At 49.7% G+C, this 25897-nt stretch overlaps 1 protein-coding gene across 10 annotated transcripts in view; it reads left to right on the top strand.

Annotated features, from left to right (window-relative positions):
• Nucleotides 1-25084, top strand: part of LOC311426278 (atos homolog protein B-like) — a 78073-nt gene extending 52989 nt beyond the window's left edge. For 6 of the 10 annotated variants that reach the window (XM_084502543.1, XM_084502542.1, XM_084502541.1 and 3 more), the window contains 9 exons: nucleotides 818-876; nucleotides 1183-1267; nucleotides 1607-1765; nucleotides 21664-21765; nucleotides 22355-22489; nucleotides 23218-23362; nucleotides 23675-23754; nucleotides 23970-24098; nucleotides 24761-25084. In XM_084502543.1, coding sequence (XP_084358669.1) covers nucleotides 818-876; nucleotides 1183-1267; nucleotides 1607-1765; nucleotides 21664-21765; nucleotides 22355-22489; nucleotides 23218-23362; nucleotides 23675-23754; nucleotides 23970-24098; nucleotides 24761-24892 — 1026 coding nt within the window. In that variant the 3' untranslated portion in view covers nucleotides 24893-25084. Of the gene's footprint in view, nucleotides 1-817; nucleotides 877-1182; nucleotides 1268-1606; nucleotides 1766-2023; nucleotides 2093-2747; nucleotides 2954-3546; nucleotides 5750-21663; nucleotides 21766-22354; nucleotides 22490-23217; nucleotides 23363-23674; nucleotides 23755-23969; nucleotides 24099-24760 lie in introns of those variants that run through there. The other 4 variants (XR_014686648.1, XM_084502548.1, XM_084502547.1 and 1 more) reach the window with 4 other exon arrangements.
• The last annotated feature ends 813 nt before the right edge of the window (nucleotides 25085-25897 follow it).

Here is a 25897-nt window from a genome sequence, read left to right on the forward strand (position 1 = left end):
AGACACCCAGAGCTGTCCCTCTTGGGCACATGGCCCACAGTGGCACAGCACCGTGTCCTGTCCCAGTGCCACAGTGCACTGGATAGTGGCCAGCCCTGGGACATGTGGTCTGTAGCCTACCACCGGCCCTACAAAAGCAGAGGCACCCTGTTTTGTTGCTGCTCAGAGACAGGATGCACTGTGCGTGGGACACAGCTCCATCCCTGTCCACGTGCCCTTCTTGGTGACTGTCCCCCAGCGTGGCTGCCCTCAGCACTGCCCTTGCAGAGTGAGGTCCTCCGGCAGCTTCCCTTGTTTTTCCAGCCCGGTCATGCCAGCTAGCTCCATCATCCCTTTGTGTTGTGCTGTCCTTTGTGTGACTTCCAGAAAGGAAAACCCCTGAAAAGGGGGCACTTTTAAAAGGAGACAGCAGTGAGGCCGTCTTTAATCCCCCACCCTACAGCTATAGGAGCCTGGCTGTGGGCAGCCCAACCCTTTGCCCAGACTTTGCATGAATTGCCTGGGGATGGGACTTTTCCCAGACTGGCCAGGGAGCTTTGTCATACATGTTACCATTCCTTAGATGTGGTTTATGGGGTGGGATGCTACGTGCTGCACCCTTGTCTTGGGTTTCGTCACCACCTTCCTCAGCAGAGCCACTTTGTGAGGGTAAAGACCTGCCCTTGCAGCCAGGTCGGGGTTTTGGCAGCTCTGTGTCCTCTCCATGCTTCACACTGCCCCCCATGCCATTCTAGCAGGGATGTGGGACAGGGCAAGAGGTGGTGCACGGTCCCCATTTGGTGCCCTAACACGTTCGTCGGTTTCATGTCCCTTCCAGAGCTCTGCAGATTGCACTGCAGTTGGGAGGAGGCTGAAGAGCGGGCTGCGCCTCAAATCGTGAGTGTCCCAGCAGCTCCTGCCTCGCAGCATGATCTGGGGTGCACAGTGATCCCAGCACCCTACAGCCTGCTGGGGCGGTTGGGTTGGGTTGGTGGGCATCTCCCCTCCACAAGACTCCGGGCTGTGGGGTGGAAGGAGGCTGCTTCTGGGGTTTGAAAAATGGGTTCAACTTCTACCAAGGAAAGGGGTGGAGGGAGGGACGTCTCCATCTCTATCAGAGGAGAAGGTTCTGCACCCCCAGGGAGATGGACAACCCAAGGCTGTGCTCTCTAGTCCCACACTGATTCTTGCTCTCCTCTCAAGGCGACATCTCCGGAGGGGAACCCGGTCCTCTGCAGCACCCTGGGCCACCACCACCATCAGCCATGCTCTGCTGGGAAACTTTGAGGTAACAGCACCCACACAGTGATGGCCTGCTGGGGAGGGAGGTGGGTCTGGAGGGCTTGGGCTAGGCTGGCATCGGGCTGGGAGAAGCTGAGCCCAACAGGAGCTGGCTGCTTTCTATGGCAGTTGGCATGGGGCTGGGTTGCCTGTCCTCAAGGGTCTTGTGCACATTGGCTGTGATGTGTCAGCTGCTCACCACCAGGACAGCTCAAACAGCAGGTTCTTCTCTGTGCCAGATGGCTGGTTTCAGGCCACCTATGGCTGGATGGGATCTGTCTCTGAAAAAGCAGCCAGGGTCCCTTGTGGGCAGTCTCCAGTCCCTAACACTTCCCTCCTCTTTCAGGAGTCCATCCTGAAGGGGCGCTTTGCACCATCAGGACGCATCGAGGGATTCACAGCAGAGATTGGTGCCAGCGGCTCCTACTGCCCCCAGCATGCCACTCTGCCTGTGAACGTCACCTACTTTGACATCTCTCAACACAGCACACCCTCACCTTTCTTGGTACGTACACATGGGCTGGGCCAGTGGGGGAGGTGAGCGGGGGCTATGTCCAGACACTGCACATCCTCAGGGGCTGCTCTTCTCTGGAGAGCTTGGCTCAAGCAGCCACACATCTGAAGAAACCACCAGCTATCTCAGGAGCAACACTTAACCTGCAAAGCAAAGAGAAAGTGGAGTCTTGGCCCCATGTTGCATCCTAGCTGGGCTCTCCATGGGCTTTCTCTCTCTCTCTCTCATGTGCTGTTTGTTTTGCCCCAGGGAGTAATTGACTTGGAGGCCTTGGGAAAGAAGGGTTACAGTGTCCCCAAAACTGGAACCATCCAAGTGGTGAGTGGTAGTTGGGCTCCTGTTGCTTCCTGGGGCGGAGATACTCCATTATCACAGAATCACAGAATGGTTTGGGTTGGAAGTGACCTTAAAGCTCACCCAGTCCCACCCCCCCGCCATGGGCAGAACACCTCCCATCAGCCCAGGTTGCTCAAACCCCATCCAGCCTGGCCTTGAGCACCTCCAGGGATGGGGCATCCACAGCATCTCTGCTATTGTGCTGCTTAGCTGGGGCAGCAGCCAGAAATCTTTGTGCAGAGGAGTAGCATGGCCACCAAGAAAGCATAGTGGAGGGAGCACAGTACCCCCAGTGTGCTGGCAGGAAGACAGCAGGACAGGAGATGTGGGGAAGGATGAGGCTGGTGGGTTGTGTATGTGTAGTGGGGATGGGATGGGAACATGGGAGTGGAGGTGGGTGGAGAGGATTTAGCTGTGGGCCAGCTGAGTGACCTGTGCTGGCTCTTCTGTGAGGGACATGGACAGGGCAAGAGCCGAGCCTCAGGCAAAGCTCCTTGGTGCTGGTGTGGGGCAAGGATGACTCTTCTGGTCCCTTGAGTCTTCTGTTGTTGCCTCCAGATGCCCCAGCCCTGTCCTATGGATCTATTCCTGGGCCCTTCCCAGTCTGACCCCCCACTCACCCATCCTCTACCCCCAGACCTTATTTAACCCCAACAAGACTGTGGTGAAGATGTTCTTGGTGACATACGACTTCCAGGATATGCCGGCCAACCACATGACCTTTCTACGCCACCGCATCTTCCTGGTGCCCATGGGGGAGGAGGAAGGGGCCACTGTGGCCCCCAGCGAGCCACTGGGCACCAGCCCGCCCCGCAGGGTCCTCTGCTACCTGATGCACCTGAGGTAGGGCATATGGGGTGGGATGGAGACCTGTCCTGGGTTCCCAGACCCCTCTCCCTATGTCCCTGCTTCCCCCAAACCTGCAGCCCCCTCTGCTAGTGAGTGGGGTAGTAGCTTGACCCTATAGCCTTGGGGAGGAGCAGGGACTAGCTGTTATTTGCACTAAAAGGGCTGCAGGGAGCTGTAGTCCTGCCCCATGACAGCCACCTCTGTTCCTCTGAAGGCAACCAGAGCATGGCCGCTTCAAAGACCAGGGGCCACGGGAGGGGAGGGAGTTGTGTCCCCAACTCCAGATGAGGTTGTGCTGCCATTGCTTGCAAGTCTGAGGCTCCTCCACAGAATCATTAAGGTTGGAAAAGACCTCTAAGATCATCTGGTCCAACCATCACCCTATTACCACTGTCAGCCACTAAACTATGTCCCTAAGCACCACGTCCAACCTTTCCTTGAACACCCCAAGGATGGTGACTCCACCACCTCCCTGGGCAACCCGTCCCAATGCCTGACCACTCTTTCTGAGAAGAAATGTCTCCTCATTTCCAACCTGAACCTCCCATGGTGCAACTTGAGGCCATTCCCTCTTGTCCTATCACTAGTCTCCTCCCAGGTTTCACAGCTCCAAGTCAGGGAAGATCTACCTTCATGATGACATCCGGCTGCTTTTCTCCCGCAAGTCGATCGAGGTCGACTCGGGGATCCCCTACGAACTGAAATCTTTCACGGAGATGCCAAGGAACCCCTGCTACTCGCCGTGGGCCTGACCTTCTCCCTCACCCCAAGCCGGCCGGGGAGCTCCCAGCCCGGTGCTTCAGGGAGAGATGAGTAAAGGAGATGAAGTGCCACCACCTTGAAGTATCACCCTCCTCACCTGCCCCAATGTCGTGGCCGTGCCCCCCGCCATCACCAAGGGGGCTTCACAAGGAGGGACAGGGGCAGCCCTGACACCCCAGGGACATGCCCAGGGCTTTTGCTGGTGTTGTTCCGAGCTGGGAGGCATGGCTGGAGGCGAGGGGGGGAGGCTGCCTGTGCCTGTCCCTGGGGCACAAGCCAAAAGCGTGGAAAGTTTGTATTAGTATTTATTGTTGCTGGGGGGGAAGAGGAGCAGAGGCGCTGCTCTTCCCCCACAGGTGCCGGATGAGGCCCCAAACAGCGGGGGCTGCACCCCCCAGCCCCATGGGGCTGATAGGGGACAGCAAGGGTGGCCGTGTACCCCCGTGGAAGGAGCCAGTGACTGAGTTGGGTCAGCCAGGGGGCTCTGTTAAAATCCCAGGAAGAGGCTGAGACCTGCTGGGCGCCATCTTGATGGTAGCCAAAACATCGTGTGTGTGTGAGGGGTGAATCCCCTCACCCCTATGGCTTCAGCAGCCACTGGCCGGGGAATGACGGAGGAAGGGGGCCAGGCCTACGCCATCCTGGAGGAAGGGAGCCCTGCAGGTCGCCGTGTGAGGGGGGAAATAGGATTGGGGTGGGGGGGAGAGAGAAGGGGGCTGCCTCAGCAGCGAGCTGGCTCCCTCCCGGAGCGCCGCACCGGTACTTCTGTGTTGGGTTTTGTGAGAAACACTCCATAGCCAATAACTTAGGCTCAGGCGAGGATCTCAGTGAAGTAGTAATTTATTCGCAATTGCAATGGCAGGTGCCCCACAAGCAGGAGAGTGCACCGACTGGTTCCAAAACACAGTTTATATACTTTTTGATGACAGGACCCTCCCCTGTTTCCCCATTGACTGGGTAATCCAGGTTCACAATCTGTCTGATGCTTCACAAACAATGCATGGCCTTCAGTTACCCGCCTGTTAAATTTCAAATTTCTTTTGATATTTTTACTGCTTGAAGGGGTAATGTTTCTTCACTTATCTGACTTGACTTAACACCTGATTTTCACCTAATTGTCCTAAGGAGTCTGGTTGTCTGCATTTTACAAGGTCGCCTGCTAAGCTTTCTTATCACTGTAAGCATATCTCAGTACCACATTCCTTCCTTCTAAACAATGTAACTCTGCAAAAACAACATTTCTATTCCCACAATTCCCCCCTTTTCCTTTTTTATAAACTGTTGACTTTTTGCAAAAACTGTTTAATATTTTTTTTAAAGTGTAATTTGGTAAATATCTTCCTCTTCTTCACTTTCTTTGCTCTCCATTTCCTCTAATATCATCATTTTATCTGAGTAGGGTGGTGGATCCATGGTCATTTGTTTCAATAATGCGGTTTCAATTAATCGACGGACAAGTCCCCTTACACAGGGGATAGTGAAACAGCCAATGGCTGTCAAAACTCCTGCTATTACGATCAAGGGTGTAAATATGGACATTACCATCCCTTTCCATTTACCAAACCAAGATTCCAACCATCCTGTGATGGAAGTGTCTGCTCCCGAATTTTCTGCCAATTCATTGGCAAGGGTGGTAAGCCCTTGCAATGCTCTTGTTACTGTGCCATCCGGGGCAGTATTGTTAGGGATGAAAGTACAACAATGGTTGCCCAGCATCACGCATACACCACCCTTCTCCACGAGCATCATATCTAATGCTATCCTGTTTTCCCAAGCCATTTTCCTGGTGGCATCTAGTTGTTCAGCGATTCCTCTTATCGCATCCCTGATATAATTGATGAATCTCTGATGATTATAATAGATATAATTAATCCAATCCACATTTTTATTGATTGTTACCCACCAGAACAGTGACTCAAACCCTGCAGCAATTTGATTTCTGGCTTTATGTTCATCCGGAACTCCTCTAGGTACCCCAATAGAATCTATGTATACTCTGTCATCAAATGATATTCCTAAGCCTCTTTTACTTCTTCTGGGTATTTGTGATGTTTCTCTTTCAAATGCCAGGGTGAAGGGTATAGCTAATTGAACAAGTGCACAAGTGCCTCCCCAATTAGATGGTAGGGTGGACCGTAAGGTCTTCCCTCCACAGTACCACCAGAGATCTGCCCTGGGGATCTCAAGTCTTGAGCAGTTTCCCATCAAATCCTTGGAAGCACAAGGCAAATTCTCCCAGATGCTGGGTAGCACTCACACCCTGCCGTGAGAGGCAGGCTGTATGGTTACCTATAGCTGTGGAGAATACAGGGGGAGCTCTGATATTGCTATCATGCAAGGAAGGGAATAGCAAAGAGAGAGACTTACAGGCCTCACTTCCCCAGGCAGTCTTCTCTTGGTACAATGCAATCATACATCGCATCCCTTGGGAGTCTGTGGTCCACCCCCATGGGAAGGGCACTATCTGGGCAATCGGTCATCCCGAGGCACAAGCATAGCAGTAGCTACGGTTGAGACTCTGGACAGTATATTTGACCCATTCTATCCAGGCATTCACATCCCCATACCCTGTTTGAATCTCAAATGTTTGAACTGCCACATTTCAGAGGGCCTCCTGTTTACTCTCCTGTTTTCTCCTTGAGTTTCTCCCTTTCTCTGATGGCAATAGAGGATTGTTTCCATACAGCTATTCTCAATCTGGCTGTTGGGTCTCTCCCAGTTATTTGTTCTCTCTGCTCAGTTGTCGTTGGGCATTTAAATCTCCACAAACTAACACCTCACAAGCATCAAACGTGATGGCTTGTGGTACATAACCCTCTGTCACAGTCACCCATATTTTGATGGGGTATCCCGTTTTTGCTATTATCTGGTCATGCCTTTTCCAAGTTGCCAATTGACCAAGGCCTTCTCTGAGGCCTAGAATCACTAAAAACAAAATTAGTAATCGATTTTTCCCTGTCATTATTTTTAACCCTTAGGTTTCCAAATAATTATCAATACAAAGAATAAGATGTACACTACTACTATAACAACCCCCGCCTTGGGAGCACTGCAATTCGCTATAGGTCTGTCCTTTCTCTCGATCACAAGTCACACTCATTAGTTACCTGTGAAAATAAAAGGTTAGTTTACAATTGTAAGCTCTTATCCTGCTCAGAGTCCACTATGAGATTTTTCTCTTTGATTTCAACTTCCAACAAGTCTTCTGTAGGAACAGCTTCCCAGGTACTAGCGTCGACGGATGCCTTCACTCGAGTATAGTGAGTCCAACCTTTTTCCGCAGTTCTTAAGGCTGTTTCAGTGGTCAGTAATTGTCCTTCCCATTCAGGCCGGAGTTGACTCTTTCCAGGTCCGAATCAGGACCCGGTTTCCTGGGTGATGGTGGTGAATGGGGAATTCCAAAGGTGGGGTTTGAGCCGACAACCCACAGGTCCTGAGAGATGACAAAGAAGAGGACAACCCCAGAATACAGTTCTTAAGAAAACTCTCTTGTTTTGAATTGTGGTATCTCATCCCTTCTGCCCAGATAGGGCAATCCGAACAGCATCTCATATGATGAAATTCCTATATCCTTTCTTGGTGCTGTTTAAACCTATAGGAGTAAGCATTTTACCCAAGGAAGTTGGGTTTCTAACACTAATTTAGTTAATTGCTTCTTTAATGTCTGATTCATTCGCTCCACCTTCCCCGAAGAGGAGGGGTGCCAGGGGCTGTGAAAATCCCACTCACTCTCTAAGGCCTGCTTTAACCCTTGCAGTAAAGCTTACACCCATCCAGTCACGTGGTCAATTAGGACAAACAAGTAACTCAGTAAAGTCTACCTGTATACTTTGGAAAGGTCAAAGCCCTGGCTCCCATCCCCCTCTAGATGGGTTACAGAAGACCTTTTTATTTACCTTTTGACATATGGTACATCCTCTGCATATGTGCTTCCCTAAAGTGTATATTCCTACACAGACATACTTTCTTAGCGCAACATCACACATTGCTTGCACCTCCCAATGACTCTTCTGATGTAAAACAGTTAATATTTGCCTCATTATCACTTTATTCAGCATTTCTCTCCCATCAGGGAGTATCGATTTTCCTTCAGACTTCATGGCTCCTGATTCCTTAAAAAAAATCTTTCTTTTAAAACTTTTTAGTTCTTTCTTAATTTTCAACAATTCCCCGAATCCTCTCTGCATTTATTCTTTGTTTTCCTTCAGACATTAGATGCCTTAAATACCTGACTTATCTTTCTCCATATTGTAATTTAATTTTCAATACTCCCAAGCCCTGCTTTCCCAGAAAGCTGAATAGCTTGTTAGTAGCTTCCTTCACAACTCTTTTCTCCTGTCCTGACAATAAAAGATCATCCACATATTTGTAACAGTAACACCTCCTCGGGAGCTTGGAATTGCTCCAAAATCTTTTTTAGAACTTACCCAAATAGATAGGTGGCCCTGTAAACCCCCGAGGTAAAACCGTCCACCTGTACTGCTGCTTCCGCCCCCATTTCAGGGTCTTTCCAGTCAGAGGTGAGTATATCTTTGCTCTCGGGGCCTGAGAGCACTCCATTAATAATTACTCCATTAACTGTTATTCCAGTCTAACAATTTACTATTTGAATGCCCAATTTCATCATCAAATCCCTTCCCAACAAGTTAGTCCCTGCCTTGGGTACATGCAATAATTGCCCAGTGATCATTTTATCCCCTAGTCTCAGCTTGGTATCCCGCAAAAGCGGCACTGTTTTCCCAGCCCCTTCTACCCCCATCACTTTTTAGGGTTTCATTAGTTAATTTAATCCCTGATACTTTACAAGCCAGTAATGACCTAGCTACCCCAGTGTATTGGGATCGATGGCAAGGTTTGGGGGGGGGGGGGGGGCAGAGAAGATTCCTCTTCACGAGAAGAATCCAGAAGCCACCCCGTGGCAAAAAAGGGACAATTTCATCCGGCCCCAAAGGGGCCCGCCATTGCCCAGAGCCAAGCCATGAGCAACACAGTCCCTGTCTCTGTGAGAGCACATCCACAAAAACAAACAAACAAAGAAACAAACAAAAACCTGCTGCTCAACAGCAGCTGGGGGAGCAAGGAGCGAGAAACCTCCCCGCAGACACCAAAGTCAGTGCAGAAGGAGGGGGAGGAGGCACTCCAGGCGCTGGAGCCAAAGCCACCTGCGGCCTGTGGCTCCTGGTGGAGCAGGCTGTCCCCCCCCCCCCCCCCCCATCCCCCTCCTCGATGCTTGGGAAACTGACCAAACAGCACAGCAAATATACCAAAACTTCTAGACTGTTACTTAGATAATGCCTACATCCCCTTTCCCTGCTCATTCAACTTCAAACAGCTCTGTCAAACGCTACATGCCACACCTTTAACACCTTCAGTAACCTTTTTTTTAAAAAAAAAAAAAAAAAACACTTCTTTCTATTTTTCTTTCTACAGCCTGTACTTTCACCAAAGTCTCAGTCAAGGGCCAACTTGATTCCATACTTTTCTCCCTCCAGGATGCTGAAACAACATATCAGTATACCATATTTCATCCCATTTTCCTTCTCTCCTCCTTCTTCCACTCTGGATATTCCTATTTGAAGTGGCCAGCCTGGCCACACTTATCAAAGCCTGTCCCTGCTAGGATTCAGGCCACGACACAGGCAGCCTTCTTTGCCTGCCATTCCTTCATCTCTCTTCCTCTCCTTTCCATCCTGGCCCTGACTCCCCCTGAAGATTTTCTTCATCTTTCTCCAACCCTATGCGTCACTACCTGCTGCACTGTGAATACCATTAGTTTCACTCTCTGCTTTTCCTTCTCATCTCCCCTCCGGACACACACCTCCAGGGCCTCCTGCAGGAGGGTCCCCCAGTGACTGTTCACTACATCCCCCCACCTTCTGAAGCATTTTCTGCGTATTTTGCCAGGCTTTAATCACACAATGAGCTTTCAAGAGCCCTTGGGATACCAGGTCCTCGGGACTCATCCCCGAGTACTCTCTCATTCTGACCCCAAGTCTCTCATATGATTTCTGTGTTGCACACTATTATTATTCCAGCCAGGATTGGCAAGTGGGTATTTCTGCCCTGCCGGTATTACCCCTGGTCCTGGAGGATGAGCTTTTTCCCATTCTTGTATAGCAGCTCTCCTCCTGATCATTCCCATTTCTTTCCCTGTAAACAACATACTTATAGACATAATTCCCTTCCCCCAAGAGTATAAGTCAGGTCGTAGGAACTGGTCTAATTGTTCAGCTAGGCTGTTGGGGTCCTCGAATAAAGACTTCCTCTCCTTCTTAAAAGTCCTAACCTCTCTGCTGCTAAGGAGGGGGGGTAGTTCACCTAAGAGGATACACAGTTAGTGTTAGTACTGTTAGTATCAGGGAAGGCAAAATTCTCAATATATCTTCTACCTTGTTCTAATTCTTGCCAGAGCCTAGAGTACAATCCTTCTCTAGGGACAGTGTTAATTACAGTCCCTGTCTCCCTTCCTGGAGTGACTGCTGCTGCCACGGGTACAATATTTGGATTATAGGGAGCATAACTTGGCTCCTTCTCCGAAAAAGGAATCTTATTGTTTACACATAAATTTAAAGCCTGAATTTTCATCAGACCCGTATTTTGGCCAAAATACTGCTGTTTCCTTAATTGGTTCTTTTGTCCGGACTGATACACAATATTTAACCTTTTTTTTTTTTCTTCTTCTTTTATTATCTCCTCTAATTTTGGGATTAAGTTTCCAATTTCTTATTCTTCAGGAAGAACAGTTGGTAGGCACTCCCCCAGGGATATCTTCCTGTCCCCTGGAATTCATATTTCCCGTTTTTCCTAGCCCTCATCAGTATGTTCCTACAGAAATTTCCCTTCTGCAGTGTTATAAATTAGACCACACAATTTACTGGTCTATTGAAATTATTTTATTAATCAAGTAAGCAGACACAAGCAAAACAGCGCTGGGCGGCTGGGGAGTCTCCGCTCCGCAACAGCACGCAACTTCCCCTTTCCAGTGTCGCTGTTTTATAGCATTGAAGTTCCGGCTTATCGAGACCTATTGAACTGGCTGAGGCTGCGCAGTTTATTGTTGAGAGGGGGGGTCGTTGTTCCTCTGCTGGTGTTCACACGTTGTGCTCGTATTCAGGTGGGGGTAATGAAGCGGCAGACAGGATGTCTGGTTTCACTCAAGGATGTGTATCCAATACTCCCTCCTGTTATCTGCTTGCTTTAATCCTCCCCTTTACCAAGGCCGTTAATTTGTACAACCTTATCTCTTCAGCAGTTTCTCCAAATTCCTCAAAGACAATGAACAAACCCCCCACTAATTTATCACAATCCCTCCTTTTTCTTTTTCTAACATATTTTGTTCATTGAATTTTTGCAATATTTGCTTGCTGAGCATTAAAGTTTCTGTGTCTTCCTTCTCCTGCTCAAGAGATTCATACTTAGCACGCACAAGCATAAGATGAGCAGCTTCTAATCGACTTTTCAGAATTGCGATTACTTGATTGAATATACATGGTCCAAAAGTCAGTGTTAATATAAGTAACAACAAGGGGGCCCTGCTATGGTTGATAGCAGGGTAGTAAGCCAAGGTGAGTAATTAAACCAGGATTCATACCAATTCTGATGAGCCTCATTTTCCCTTTTGCATTTTTCTAATCCTTCCCGCAATTTAGTCATTGTATCTCTTACCACCCCAGTATGATCTTTACCAGATGGTATTCAGCCACTGTGTGATGGGTATACATATACTCTTCAGTGTGGTATAGAATCCTTGGTATAATGACCACCTGTACACAAAAATCATGAGATGTGTTAAACAATTTTAAAGATAGGCAAGGAGTGACTCCCAACAATGAACATACCCACCTAGTGTTATTTGCAGGAATTAACCATTTATGTGTTTGGTCCATTCTTATTTTTATTTATTTATTTATTTATTTTCAGTGGCATGGCACAGATCATTTTTATCTCTTGGAACTGTGCCGATACATCTACCTTTTCCCGTAACTTGGGTCAAAGTTATCCCGATTTCCTGACTCCAATTGCACTTGGAAGAATTTGAATATGGGGGCTTAACACTTACACATAGCCAGTACCCTTCAGTTATCTCCTTGGGTACAACCCCTTTCTTTTTTTTCACAATGCTTGGAAGCAGTGTGGGAAAGGATAACTCTGTCAACTTATTAGAAAACACTGTAGTAGGTTGGGCAGTCCCAGGTATATTTACAGTCTGGACAACCAAACCTTCCCCTAGTAACTCTTTATTAGGCCCGACTACCTTGGAAGTCTCGGGTTTTCCCTTCTTTATTAGGATGAGTCCTCCCCTATCTGTTCCGTGTTCGTAAAATCTGACATTTTTCCTAGTACCCAGCTAGTATCGTCCGAGTTTGTTATATTTATATATAGAACCTTGCAAATTTCTTTATTTCCGTGGAAGGTTCCTGTATACCCTATACCATGCCCTCACCACCTGTAACGGGGATCCAATTGTTGGTTACAACTTTGCAGCCCATATCCCACTTGTAAGAATTTATCCCGACCAGCCCCAAGTGTCCAGTCTGTAGCAATGGTTTCACACCCCTGGTATGCACAGTAATACACGTTCAGGCATTTACAGTACCCCTTTCCCGGGTTAGAACTTGGGCAGAAATAAAATCCCATATATTCCCAGCATTGGGGCCTCGAGATCAGCTGACATAGTGTAGAAGTAAAGCTTGGCCCCCCCCCGATGTTATCTGGGTTGCAATAACCTGTTGATCTTCGAATCAACTTAAAGTCCATTTAAAAGGTTGGTGGGAGTGGTGTTGAGTCGCTATGCAGGATGAAATCAGTGCGAGAACCCCCAAATACCGATAGGAATGGCTGAGGCCCATTTCTTTCCCCACTTATTCACTCCTCTGCCTCACTCGTCAGTTGGGTTGCAGCCAACTACGAGGTTTTAGTTCTTCTCGGCAGCAGTAGTGTTCTTCAGGGGAGAGCCTCTACCTTAACCCACGGTACCTATCGAGTTTGTCGCAATGTGAGCTTCAGGTCTTTGTTTCCTGGAGCGATCTCCCACTTCTCGTCACAGATGGGTCCTTTAACACGGCTGGCATGTGTCCATCCTTTCTCCGCAGTCCAAAGGGCTGTTTCTGTAGTAAGCAAAACAACATAGGGGCCTTCCCCATCGTGGTGTTAAAAAGAGTCTCTTTCAAAGTCTTCATTAGAATTGAGGGTGATCAAGTGGCAATTCCAAGTCATAGGGCATACCATATAGCATTTCAAAAGGAGAAATTCCTACATCAGTTCTGGGCTGCATCCATATGTTTAACAGTGCAAGGGGTAAGCATTTTACCCAAGAAGCCTTAATTTCCAGCATAAGTTTTGTTAGTTGTTTCTTAATTTCACCATTCATTCGCTCTACCTTTCCAGAAGAGGAGGGGTGCCAGGGGCTGTGAAAATCCCACTCAATCTCTAAGGCCTGCTTTAATCCTTGCAGTAAAACTTTACACTCATTCAGTCACATGGTCAATTAGGACAAACAAGTAACTCAGTAAAGTCTACCTGTATACTTTGGAAAGGTCAAAGCCCTGGCTCCTGTCCCCCTCTAGATAGGTTACAGAAGACCTTTTTTATTTACCTTTTGACATATAGTACATCCTCTGCATGTGTGCTTCCCTAAAGTATATATTTCTACACAGACATGCTTTCTTAGAACAACATCACACATTGCTTGCACCTCCCAATGACTCTTCTGATGTAAAACAGTTAATATTTGCCTCATTATCACTTTATTCAGCATTTCTCTCCCATTGGGGAGTATCGATTTTCCTTAAAATGATCCACATATTTGTAACATTAATACCTCCTTGGGAGGTTGTAATTGCTCCAAAACCTTTTTTAGAATTTACCCAAATAGATAGGTGGCCCTGTAAACCCCTGAGGTAAAATTGTCCACCTATATTGTTGCTTCCACCCCCATTTCAGAGTCTTTCCAGTCAGAGGTGAATATACGTTTGCTCTCAGGGCCTGAGAGCACTCCATTAATAACACTGTTATTCCAGTCTAACAATTTACTAGTTGAATGCCCAATTTAATCATCAAATCCCTTCCCAACAAGTTAGTTTCCGCCTTGGATACATACAATAATTGCCCAGTGATCATTTTATCCCCTAGTCTCAGCTTGGTATCCCCCCCAAAGTGGCACTGTTATCCCAGCCCCACTTTTTAGGGTTTCATTAGTTAATTTAATCCCTGATACTTTACAGGTCAGTAATGACCTAGCTGTTCCCCAGTGTATTGGGTTTGATGGCAAGGTTCGGGGGCTGTGAGTAGGGGGGTGGGAAACTGCAGTGGCAGCCCCCGTGAGAAAAAAAACCGGAAGCCTCCCCGTGGCAGATAAGGGACAATTTCATCTGGCCCTAAGGGGCCCACTGCTGCCCAGAGCCAAGCCATGAGGAATACAGTCCGTGCCTCTGTGAGAGCACATCCACGAAAACAAACAAACAAAGAAACAAACAAAAACCTGCTTCTCAACAGCAGTTGAGAGAGCGAGAAACCCCCCCGCAGACACCAAAGTCAGTGCAGAAGGAGGGGGAGGAGGCGCTCCAGGCGCTGGAGCCGAAACCCCCCTGCGGCCGCTGGAGAGGCCCCTGGTGGAGCAGGCTGTTCCCCCCTCCCCGATGCTTGGGAAACTGACCAAACACCACAGCAAATATGCAAATATACCATAACTTCTAGACTGTTACTTAGATAATGCCTACATCCTCTTTCCCTGCTCATTCAACTTCAAACAGCTCTGTTAAATACTACATGCCACACCTTTAACACCTTCAGCAACTCTTTTAACACTTCCTTTATCTTTTTCCAGCCTGTACTTTTCTAATACCAGCACCAAAGGCTCAGTCAGAGTCCAACTTAATTCCATACCTTTTCCCTCCAAGATACTGAAACAACATATCAATCAATATACCATATTTCATCCCATTTTCCTTCTTTCCACAAAAAACAACATTAACTGTAATATGGTGTTATAATTAATAGTTCCATTTAGGGGCCACTCCGCTCCATCCTCTAGTTTATAAAGTGGCCACCATTGATTACAATATTTGATAAGAGTTCTTTTACTTTCTGTACACTCTCACCCCACTATATCCCTCCAATGTGTTAGTATACACCCTAGGGGGCTTTTCCTCGAGGTTTCCTAGAAGCTCTTTACTAGTCAATCCCAATCCCTCCAAAATCCACAATATATAGATACACAAATAAAATCAAACCACTGTAAATTAACTGCCTGTTGACAATTACACTGAGGACATTTAAACCTGATGAGCCGATAATATGCCTGGGCAAATTTTGTTCCCTTAGACATACACCTCTATGGCAGTTCTTATATTTACATATTTACATATTAACATATGAATAAAAGAATACTTTAACAAAAATGCCCGGGCTTTTATATATACAATATACAATGTACAGTTATTATTCCAGTTAGAATTATTCCTCAGCAGCTGCAAACACTATGCCAGTTGCCATTAAAGCTTGCTTACCCTCCTCCTGTCCTTTTCTTAAAATCTCGGACATCCCCAGAGTTAATGGGGATGGCCACATATTCCATTCCTGGCTGGGGTCCCCCCATCGCTATTTCTCGTAGAGGATATAATCCCTCCCTTAAAGCAGATTTCTGATTTCTTGCCCTGCTTCTGGTTACTGGCCCCTGTGTTTCATGATCCGATTCCGATTCTCCTGGATTAGCTAATTCGGGGAGTCCATTAAGGACGGGAGCCGTTGGTGCGGGCAGTGGAATATAGGGCGGGGGCGGTGTTGGGACTTCTAAGTCCTTTCTCTTTTTATCCCGCCCTCCTTTTTCTTTTAGAGGATATAGATGCATCCTCGTATCTGAATTTATCCAGAGGTGCACATACTCACTTTCTTCTAGACTAAAGGGTTCCTTTGAGTTTACATAAATATTTAGGCCTGACAAACCCAATCTTCAAAAGACCCAAATACAGGCCAGTAAAGGTGGTCTCCTCGAATCTGTTTACCACCCCAAACTTCAACACAATAATGTATCATTTTTACTTTATTCCTTCCCCGCCTAAAAGGGGAATCCTCCCAATTTTTAATCATTAATCCCGGGGTAACCTAACATCAGACGTTACCCCACCCATGGGACCAGAAGGCTTACTCTTCTTCTGTCCCATCTTCCAGAGTGCCCTCACACGCACACACACACGCTCCCCCTTTTCGTGGCCCAGTCCCTCGCGGGATGTGGGAACCGCACTACCGAGGGGTCCGCTCTCGCTTCGTCCGCAATTGGACGTCTCAGTTGTCACACTCTGGGAAACCCAACCCCAACCGAACGGAACACCGGCCTATAATTACCCACCCCGTGGGTCTTCGTTCGGGCTTCGTGCACAAAGGTTGCCTGGGGTTTACCGGTTTTATTTGCTTGTGTCTAATTTTGGGTTCGTCGGTGAAGGGTTTGATTGAAAGTAGTCCTAGCGAAGGCCGCTGAAATCAGCGGGGCGCCCCCTCCGAAGGTCTTTCAATCAGATTGCCTTCATCCGAGTCACGGCACCAAATTGTTATAAATTAGACCACACAATTTACTGGTCTATTGAAATTATTTTATTAATCAAGTAAGCAGACACAAGCAAAACAGCGCTGGGCGGCTGGGGAGTCTCCGCTCCGCAACAGCACGCAACTTCCCCTTTCCAGTGTCGCTGTTTTATAGCATTGAAGTTCCGGCTTATCGAGACCTATTGAACTGGCTGAGGCTGCGCAGTTTATTGTTGAGAGGGGGGGTCGTTGTTCCTCTGCTGGTGTTCACACGTTGTGCTCGTATTCAGGTGGGGGTAATGAAGCGGCAGACAGGATGTCTGGTTTCACTCAAGGATGTGTATCCAATACTCCCTCCTGTTATCTGCTTGCTTTAATCCTCCCCTTTACCAAGGCCGTTAATTTGTACAACCTTATCTCTTCAGCAGTTTCTCCAAATTCCTCAAAGACAATGAACAAACCCCCCACTAATTTATCACATGCAGTGTACCACACACTAATGTTCCGATTCTGGAAAATGGGGGTGTACTGCCAAACTGTACCGTGCAAGGGGTACCACACACCTATGAGTTTACCAGATTCCCTGGTGTACTGCCAAGCACTTCCCCGTGCAAGGATTACCGTACACCAAATTTCCCGAGACTCTTCCTTTCTCTCCTTTATCCCACGCTTTGTCCGTCTCCGGCTGCGCCCCTCGCGGAGCTACAGAACCGGGGATCAAGACTCCACACTCGCTTCGTACAAAAGCACGTCTCAATCACACATCACACAGAGTCTCACCCGACCCCCAAGGCAATACTTAATATTTCTTACCTTGGTCTGTGCACAGATTTACCGGATCGATTCTTAAAACCCAGAGTGCCTACCTTCTTCCTTTCCCCACTACCTCACAGATCCTGCCTCTTTAATCAGTCTCGGGCCCTCTGTCAGCTCTCCGCAGAACCGCCACCGTCGATGCACAGGACCGCTGAAATCAGCAGGTCATGCCTTCCTGCTGCTGCGGCGGCGGGGCTCCCCAGTAGGTGACTGGATCCCGGACGAGCCCCCAAATCGTGAGAAACACTCCATAGCCAATAACTTAGGCTCAGGCGAGGATCTCAGTGAAGTAGTAATTTATTCGCAATTGCAATGGCAGGTGCCCCACAAGCAGGAGAGTGCACCGACTGGTTCCAAAACACAGTTTATATACTTTTTGATGACAGGACCCTCCCCTGTTTCCCCACTGAGTGGGTAATCCAGGTTCACAATCTGTCTGATGCTTCACAAACAATGCATGGCCTTCAGTTACCCGCCTGTTAAATTTCAAATTTCTTTTGATATTTTTACTGCTTGAAGGGGTAATGTTTCTTCACTTATCTGACTTGACTTAACACCTGATTTTCACCTAATTGTCCTAAGGAGTCTGGTTGTCTGCATTTTACAAGGTCGCCTGCTAAGCTTTCTTATCACTGTAAGCATATCTCAGTACCACATTCCTTCCTTCTAAACAATGTAACTCTGCAAAAACAACATTTCTATTCCCACAGTTTTATTTAATAAACGTTTGGAGATCGAGCCCAGCCCCACAACGCCCCGAGGGGATGGGGGGGGGGACACGAAAGGGAACTAAGGGCAGCAGCTGCTGCGGCGGGCCGGGAGGCAACGAGAGGGCTCCGGAAGAGGTGGTGCTGCCTGGGGAGGGTTCCGGGGCGGCGGGTGGGGAACAGCAACGGGACGGGAGCAGGGACGGCATCGCTGGGGGAGCGATGCTGGCCCGGGCAGGGCCTGGGCTGTTGCGGGTAGGTACGGGCACCGCTGAGGGGTCGGGGGACAGTGTGTGTGTGGGGAGAACCCCAGGGTAACGGAGCTGGGGGGCGCCGAGTGGTCCGTGAGGGTCCCGGGGTGGGGTCCGCAGGTGGGATGTGAGGGAAGGGGCTTGGGGGTAGCTCCGGAGCCGGGGTGAGTCCCCCCCCATGAACAGCCGTGGTGTGCACCCGTGTGCCCTCGGGCTGCTGGCTGCGAGCCTGGAGGAGGAGGAGGCTTGGTGGTGGTTGCTGGCAAGGGGCTGCCCGCCCGTTGCTGGGCTCCATCTCGTGCCTCTCGGTCCCACAGTGCACCCAGCAGCTGAAGCGTTCAGCGTGGCTGGCCCCGGCTCCGCAGCGGTTGAACTCCAGCTTGCCCTTGAACATTGGGGTGCTCTTCGTACCGCAGCAGGAGGCTTGGGTGGTGGAGAGGATGGGCAAGTTCCACCAAATCCTTGAGCCCGTAAGGAGCTGCTTTTCTGCCCTTCTGGGTCTGGCAGGTTCCTGTAGCTGTGGCGAGGCACATGCTTTGCAAGAGGATTCAGAGGATGGTCAGAGTACCCGTGCTTATTCTGTCAGACTGTGATTCTTTCAGGTGCTTGTAGACTAATTTCCTTTAAAATTGTGTGTTAAAATCAGTGAAAAACCTAAGCTCCCCACATGTGTGAAGCATGTTTGCTCAGCCTGAAGCATCTGCAGCATGTCACGTACTTGGGCTTTGTTTGCACATCTCTCTAGGTTGTCTGAGCTCCATGGGTGGGAAAACCTCTGCCTGGCTTCAGGGCTCAACTGTCTAATCCCACCTTTTTCACAGGGTTTGAATTTCCTCATCCCTTTGCTGGATCGGATTCGTTATGTGCAGAGTCTCAAAGAAATTGTCATTAATGTCCCAGAGCAGTCAGCTGTCACCCTAAGTAAGGAAAAGTTTCTGTCTCCTGCCCCTTCCCATCCCCTGCATCTGTGGTGAACAAGGGATAGTGCAGGGACAAGAGGAAATGTCCCAGGCTCCTAGAATCACAGAATCAAGGTTGGAAAAAACCTCCAAGATCATCTGGTCTGACCATCCCCCTACCCTCAATGTCACTCACTAAACCATGTCCCTAAGCACCACATCCAACCTTTCCTTGAACACCCCCAGGGACGGTGACCCCACCACCTCCCTGGGCAACCCATCCCAATGCCTGACCGCTCTTTCTGAGAAGAAATGTCTGTGGACCCAGTCTTGCCCATGCCACTATGATCAGCAAAACCAGGAGGTCCCATGTGCCCCTCTGGGGTGCTCCACTTCTTGCTGTGATGAATACAGCAGGCAATAATCAATTTTTCGTATTTCAGAAATTTTCATGTGTTGAACCAGGAAAAATCTCCACTGTGTTTTTTGCAAATGACATGCAAAGATTTTGGATCTGGTTGGTGGACTTGTCTGTTATAATTCTAGTATTAAGTTTCTTTTTTTCCCCTCTTAAATCTTTTACCTGTTAAGGTAGCTTCAGCATGAAATGTTTTGATCTTGACACCTGAGGTTTCTGGTGTATTTAAAAGTCAAAGGGAGACACTTTGTAGAGAATGTAGGGATCCTTTTTACAAAGCATTTTACACGAGGAGATCTATTTCAGCTGATCCCTCTCTCCATGCCACACTGTTGACAACAGGAAGGAGAGGGACAACCATGCCCAGCTCTGCTAATTCTATCAGGGGAAAGGGGGGCTGCTATGCCTTTTCTCTTCTGTTTCAGTAAACAGGATGTGTCATTCTTTTCCTGGTAGATAATGTCATGTTGCAGATTGATGGAGTGCTCTATCTGCGGGTTATGGACCCCTACAAGGTACCGTCCCTGCTGTACTGAGGCCCAGCTTGACCCTGGAGGCACGAGGCAGCTTGCAGCTTCCAGCCTCCAGCACCCATGGCTGCACCCTGCAGGCTCTGCGTATGCAGCCTCACCCAGCTGGCCACTGTGGCCAGCCTCTCTCAGCTCACTTCTCTCTAAGATGCATGCTCCAGCCTCTGTTGGGCTTGCTGTGCTCCGCAAGCAGGTGGGCTGAACATCCCCTTCTCCAGGACTGCTCTCTTGGAGGAGGAGGTTGACGGGGGTGTCTGTGTCAGGTTTTTCATTTTAGTACAACCTTTCCTCATCTTGCCTATGTGGTGGTTTTACTCAGGTGGGCAGCCGAGTTCCACCATGGCCACTCTCACTCCCCCTCCTCAAAGAGGAAGGGGAAAAAAATACAACACAAAGAGCTCGAGGTTTGAGATGAGAAAGGTTTAATTAAAGGGAAAAGGGAGAGGGGGGAAAAAAAGGAAAGAAAAAAAATAAAGCAAATGCCACACGGAAGCACAGAGAGAGAAAAGCAGTTACTGTCTACTTCCGTCAGTGAGAGATGTTGGGCCATGTCCTGGGAAGCAGGGCATCAATATGCGTAGCGGTTGTTCAGGAGGACAGATGCTTCCACCATGAGAGCCCCCCCATGGCATGGGATATCCCTTCGGTTGGTTTAGGTCAGCTGCCCTGGCGATGTCCCCTTCCCATCACTTGCCCACGCCCAGCCTGCTGGCTCTTGGGGGCTTGGAAGGAGTCCTGATGCTGTGCCAGCACTATGCAGCAATAGACATGTTAGAAATGGCTCAATCTTCAAAATAGGATTAAATAAAAAATAGGATTTATTAAAAGAATAGAGGTAAGCAAACAGCGCTGGGTGCACCGGGAGTCTCCGCTCCACTAGGACACACCCCAGTTACATCAAGTAGCTGATTTTTATGCTCCTAGACTAATACATATTCATTACTACTTCTAAAAAAAATAGATTATTATAATTAGCTTCCGGGATCCATTATGCATGCGCATCAGTCTCCGGTGGTCCCTCTGGGGGTCTCTAGGGGTCTTTCATGCTGAAGGCTCGTAGTCTTCCTCTCCAAGTTTTTTTCTTGTCCTTCCCCTTTGTACTCCTTGGCACCGTGTCAAGTTTACACAGCATCCCCTGCAGGTCTTGTCTCCTAGCCGTCCTTCAGCTTCTTTTTTTTCTTCTTCTTAATCTCTTGGCCACCTGGCCAGATATCAGAGGCCTGCATAGTATCCCATAACAGTCACTAGTTGTTATCAGTTGTTCTGAAACCCCCAGACATCAAAGACTTCATACAAACACAAATAGCTTTCTTATTGACACTTCACCAGTAATTAAAACATTCTTCACCAGCCATTCACAGGGACGGTCACACCTATAGCAGTGTTAAGTTAATCTCGAAGAAGACAAAAAAAAAAGGCTGTAACTGTTAGAAATAGAAGTCCAGAATAACAAAGGCAAACAGGTTCATAAATTTGAGGAGTATTTTCTGAAGACTTGATAAATTGACTAGAATGAGGGGGAGACTGGGACACACTGCATCTGTGGTTCAAGAATTGAATTGCCAGTGCAGGGCCCAGAGGCAGACAGGACTGTTCTTTATGGACACGAATTGTTAAAACATTCCTAACAGACACAACACTGGAGTGATATCAGTGCTGTTCCAGCTACGAGTGCAGAGTACAGCACTGTGTGGGCTGCTGCAGGGAAAGGTGACTCCATCCCAGACAGACACAGTACAACCTCTTTCGGGGTCCCTTTCAGCACCGCCACTTACTCTCTTGTTTTTGCTTTTGCTCCCCAGGCCAGTTACGGGGTGGAGGATCCTGAATATGCCGTGACCCAGCTGGCCCAGACCACCATGAGATCTGAACTTGGCAAACTCTCCCTCGACAGATTATTCCGGGTGAGCAGGGGAGGTGGATACCAGCGCTGCCAACATCTGGCAGCATCTCGAAACCCTGCGGGGCCTGTACAACCAGGCTGATATGTATAACACTAAAATGCCCTTTGCTTAGATGGCTTCTGGCTTCCGTTTCAGTCAACCTGTTTGTGAATCTTTGGAGATGGGTCTTACTTTGGATCTTTTTGGCCAATGTCCAAACCCAGCTGGTGTGACTGTGTCTCTCAAATCAGCTACACTTTGCTTAGGCCCAGTGATGAGTGTCCTGGCTGACCTGGTTCAGGGGGGCTGTAATCCTCGTGCTGCATTTGTTGGACAGAAGCAGGAGCTGTTTGTGTTCCTGGAACATTTCTGTATCCAGTTGTAGACCAGATGCTTGTATCAGTAATTTCAGTTTTGGGCACTGCCCTTTCTAGGAGAAGGTGACCCCTCCGAGAGATGTGGAAAGCATCTTGCCCTGCCCTACACTCGTGGAGTTGGGGATTTTCTGGCTGACCTTTGCCCATGGAATGAGGTGTCTGTTTCCCTTCTGTCACTGTCTTACGCTAAGCACCTCTTCTTTGTTCTCTGCTGTTTCTTTTGTGCCTGCCAGGAGCGTGAGTCCCTCAATGCTAACATAGTGGATGCCATCAACCAAGCCTCAGACTGCTGGGGCATCTGGTGCCTGCGCTACGAGATTAAGGACATCCACGTGCCCCCCTGCGTGAAGGAATCTATGCAGATGCAGGTTCAGCTCTCTGAGTGGGTGATGTGGAATGAGAGGGAAGTTTCCTCTTCCTTGAAGCATGGCTGTTCTCCATCCAGAGCTGGCAGCACTCTGGGCCATCCTGCAGGGAGGGAAGCCTGTTGGAACTTTGGCTGCAAATACACAGCTATTGTGTAAATAATCCCCATTCTTTTTCTGCAGTGGTGGCCCCTGCCTGGTACATGCAAGCTCTGCCAGCTCCCTTTAAAATCCCTGGGGCCTGCTGGGCTCTGCAGGAAGCAAAACTCAGAGCTGAAGGTCTCCCCTTGAGGAAAGTGGGATGCCAGAGCCTAGGGCAGGCATGGAAGGGGAGGAGGGGAAGCAGGCTGGCCTGTTAGATGTGGACCAGACTGAGGAGGGTTGTGTGGGCTGGTGGGTGCTCTTCGGAGCAGTTTCTGTGAGCTGGTGGCGCCCAGTGGCGTTACAGTGAGTGCCCCACATGGAGTCAGCGTGGTATATTGTGAGCAGTATGCCTGGGACCAGGGCAGCATGGTATGTTGTGGGTTGGGCTCACTACTGCAGCAAACTGCATCTGGGAAGCAGAACCAACCCTTGCTGGGGATCACTCAGTGTTTTGTAGCTGTTGTCTTACCCTTTGCTAAGCTCTGCTTGCCCAGTAGGGACATAGAAGTATCTTTGCTGCTCTTGCCCCATGGGTGGGATGCCCCCAGAGTGGCTGTGGCAGGCAGGCATCTGACCTGTGTTTGCAGGTGGAGGCAGAGCAACGAAAGCGTGCGACAGTGCTGGAGTCAGAGGGGATGCGGGAATCTGCTATCAATGTGGCTGAGGGGCAGAAGCAGGCCCAGATCCTGGCGTCAGAAGCCGAGAAGGCTGAGAAAATCAACAAAGCTGCTGGTAGCCCCTTTGGCTAGAACATGCCTTGAACACCAGGGGTTCTGCACCCCTCTGTATTGAGGGGTGATGCTTCCTGGGAGCAGATTGCACTGCTGTGAGCCAGACTGCCTCAGCTGCTCTCATTCCTCCCTGCTGGGACCCTTGGACTGTGCTGCAGCTGGTGTTGCTTCCCCACAGCCTGGGACAGCAGGAGAGGCGTTGCAGGACAATTGTAGTGCTATTGTTAGGGAAAAGGAGGCTTTGTATGCACCACATTTTCTTGATATACTTCTTGCAAGCGTGTTGTCACAGTTCTGATGTGCTTTGTTGCAGGAGAAGCCAGTGCCATGCTGGTCAGGGCCAAGGCCAAGGCTGAGGCCATTCAGCTCCTGGCGGCTGCCCTGGCCCAGCAGGTGAGTGAGGGCTCCTTGGGGCAAAGCTTTGGTGCCAGCACAGGAAGATGATCCCGAAGCTGGGGTGGCACCCAGCTTTCTCAAAGATGCCCCCTGGCATCTTAGTGAAGAGTTTTGTTGACACCTGGGGCAGGCTGGGGGTGCCGGCACAGCTGAGCTCTTGGTGGTGCCTGGCTCAGCCTCCTTCCTGATGAGCCTTGACCATCTCTCCGCAGCATGGCAGCACAGCTGCCTCTCTCTCTGTGACCGAGCAGTACATGAGCGCCTTCTCCAAGCTTGCCAAAGACTCCAACACGGTCCTGCTGCCAGCCAACACCAGTGACATCACCCACATGGTCGCACAGGTCAGTGTTGGAGGAAGGACCCTGCCTCTCATCAGAGGCTGAGGGAGGTGAAGCTCACAGCCCCTGTGGGGAAGGTGGTTATGCTAGGAGAGGAATTTGGCCCAGTGGGTGGGTATAAAATAGAAGGTGTGGGCTGGGGAAGCTGTTTTGCAGCATCCTGTGGGAACAGGAGGTCCCTGTTGTGGCAGCCCCTGGCTGTGGGACTGGCCTGAGCCAGCTTACAGCTGTAGGAGACAGGACCCTTTTTTTCTGCCAAAACAAGGTGGCAAAAATATGAAAATACGACTTTCTTACTACCTCTGGGGTGGAAGTTTGCCTCTTCCCTGTCCATCCCTGAACAAACAGGGCTGAACAGGGATTTGGGTCAGCTCCTGAAGGCACTGCTGTGCACTGGCAGGAGTCCTCCATGGGGCTGTCTGATATTGTGGTGTAGCACAGCAACATCAGGGCCTCGAACACAGCCCCTTTAGAGTCCACTGTGGCCCTGCCTACCTTGTGGGACCTGCCCTGTCACAGCTCTATGTGTGTCCTGTCAAGAGTTGCCACAGCCCCACAGCAAGGACACTTCTTGCTGACCCACAGGGCCTTCTCCAGAGACCTTCCCAGTCCCTGCAGGGTACGTTGTCTCCTCTCCTCCTTGATGGCTCTTTCATTCCCTGCAGGCCCTGGGCATCTACACCACACTGACCAAGATGCAAGCTGCGAAGACTCAGGATGAGATACCCCCAGCCCATGGGGACCCCCAGCCCCCCAGCATGGAGGTGCTTAAGGCAGAGCAGGCAACCTCCAGCTAGCGGGGCCTGAAGGACACTGGACACATTGATGGTGCAGCACCCGCGAGAGTGGGGACACTCGCTCAGGGCCTGCCGGGCTGCGGGGAGCCCTGTTCTGCTGCCCTCCCCAGTGGGACTCTCTTCTTCTTCCCTTGGCCCTACTTTTGTATTTGGATTTAATCATGTAATAAATAGTACTGGTGCTGCAGCTCATCCTCGTGGTGCTCAGGGCTGTGTATTGATATGGAGGGATGCAGCGTGAGATGATGTTCATCCCAAGCAATTTGGGGGCCAGGACAATCTGCAAGAGGATTCCTCTGTGGGACTGTGGGCTGCTTGTCCCCGTGGCTGGATTTGCATGCAGCCTTGCACAAGGCTGGGCTTCACCTGCTTGTGCGTGGTGGCTCGAGCTGTAGCTGCCATCCTCAGGGGACAGGGGTGCACTGGGTACTGGTGCAGCTGGTGTCAGCTGGGGGGAACGGTGGCTGGGGGCCACTGTCACCTCCGCCAAGCCTCGCGTTGCCACTCCTGGGTGCTTCCAAGGGCAGTGGAGGCCACAGGTAAGCGAGGCCGGGGGACGGTGAGGCTGGGAGGCCGGAGGATACCAGGGGGTGCTGGGATGGTGAGGAGGGTGGGGAAGGTGGGGGAGCGGTAGGTGAGGAACGGGGGAGGCTGCAGGGTGGCTTGCAGGGGGAGTGGGGGCACGGGGATGGTCCATGTAGGGGGGTTGGAGGGTGTGGGGGTGGTTGAGGGCACACGGAAATGGGCAGGGAGTTAGGGTACTGGGGGTGGCACGGAGTGGCAGCAGCACAAGGGGCATTGCCCGGGACTTTACCTGGGTTTGTGCAGGGGTAGGTTTGTAAGGTAGCGACTGGAGGGACAGTAGAGTACAAGGGGTGGGTACTGGTGAGGTAGCTGTCACCTGGTCCCAGTAGAGCCATAAGGGACTAAGTTTACCTGTTTTTCCCCATAGGATGCAGCGGTGGCCAGTGCTGCTCTTCCTGGCCTTGGTCTGCTCTCTTTTTT

Source organism: Aythya ferina (genome assembly GCF_964211825.1).
Source record: "Aythya ferina genome assembly, chromosome: W".
NCBI classification, from domain to species: Eukaryota; Metazoa; Chordata; class Aves; order Anseriformes; family Anatidae; genus Aythya; species Aythya ferina.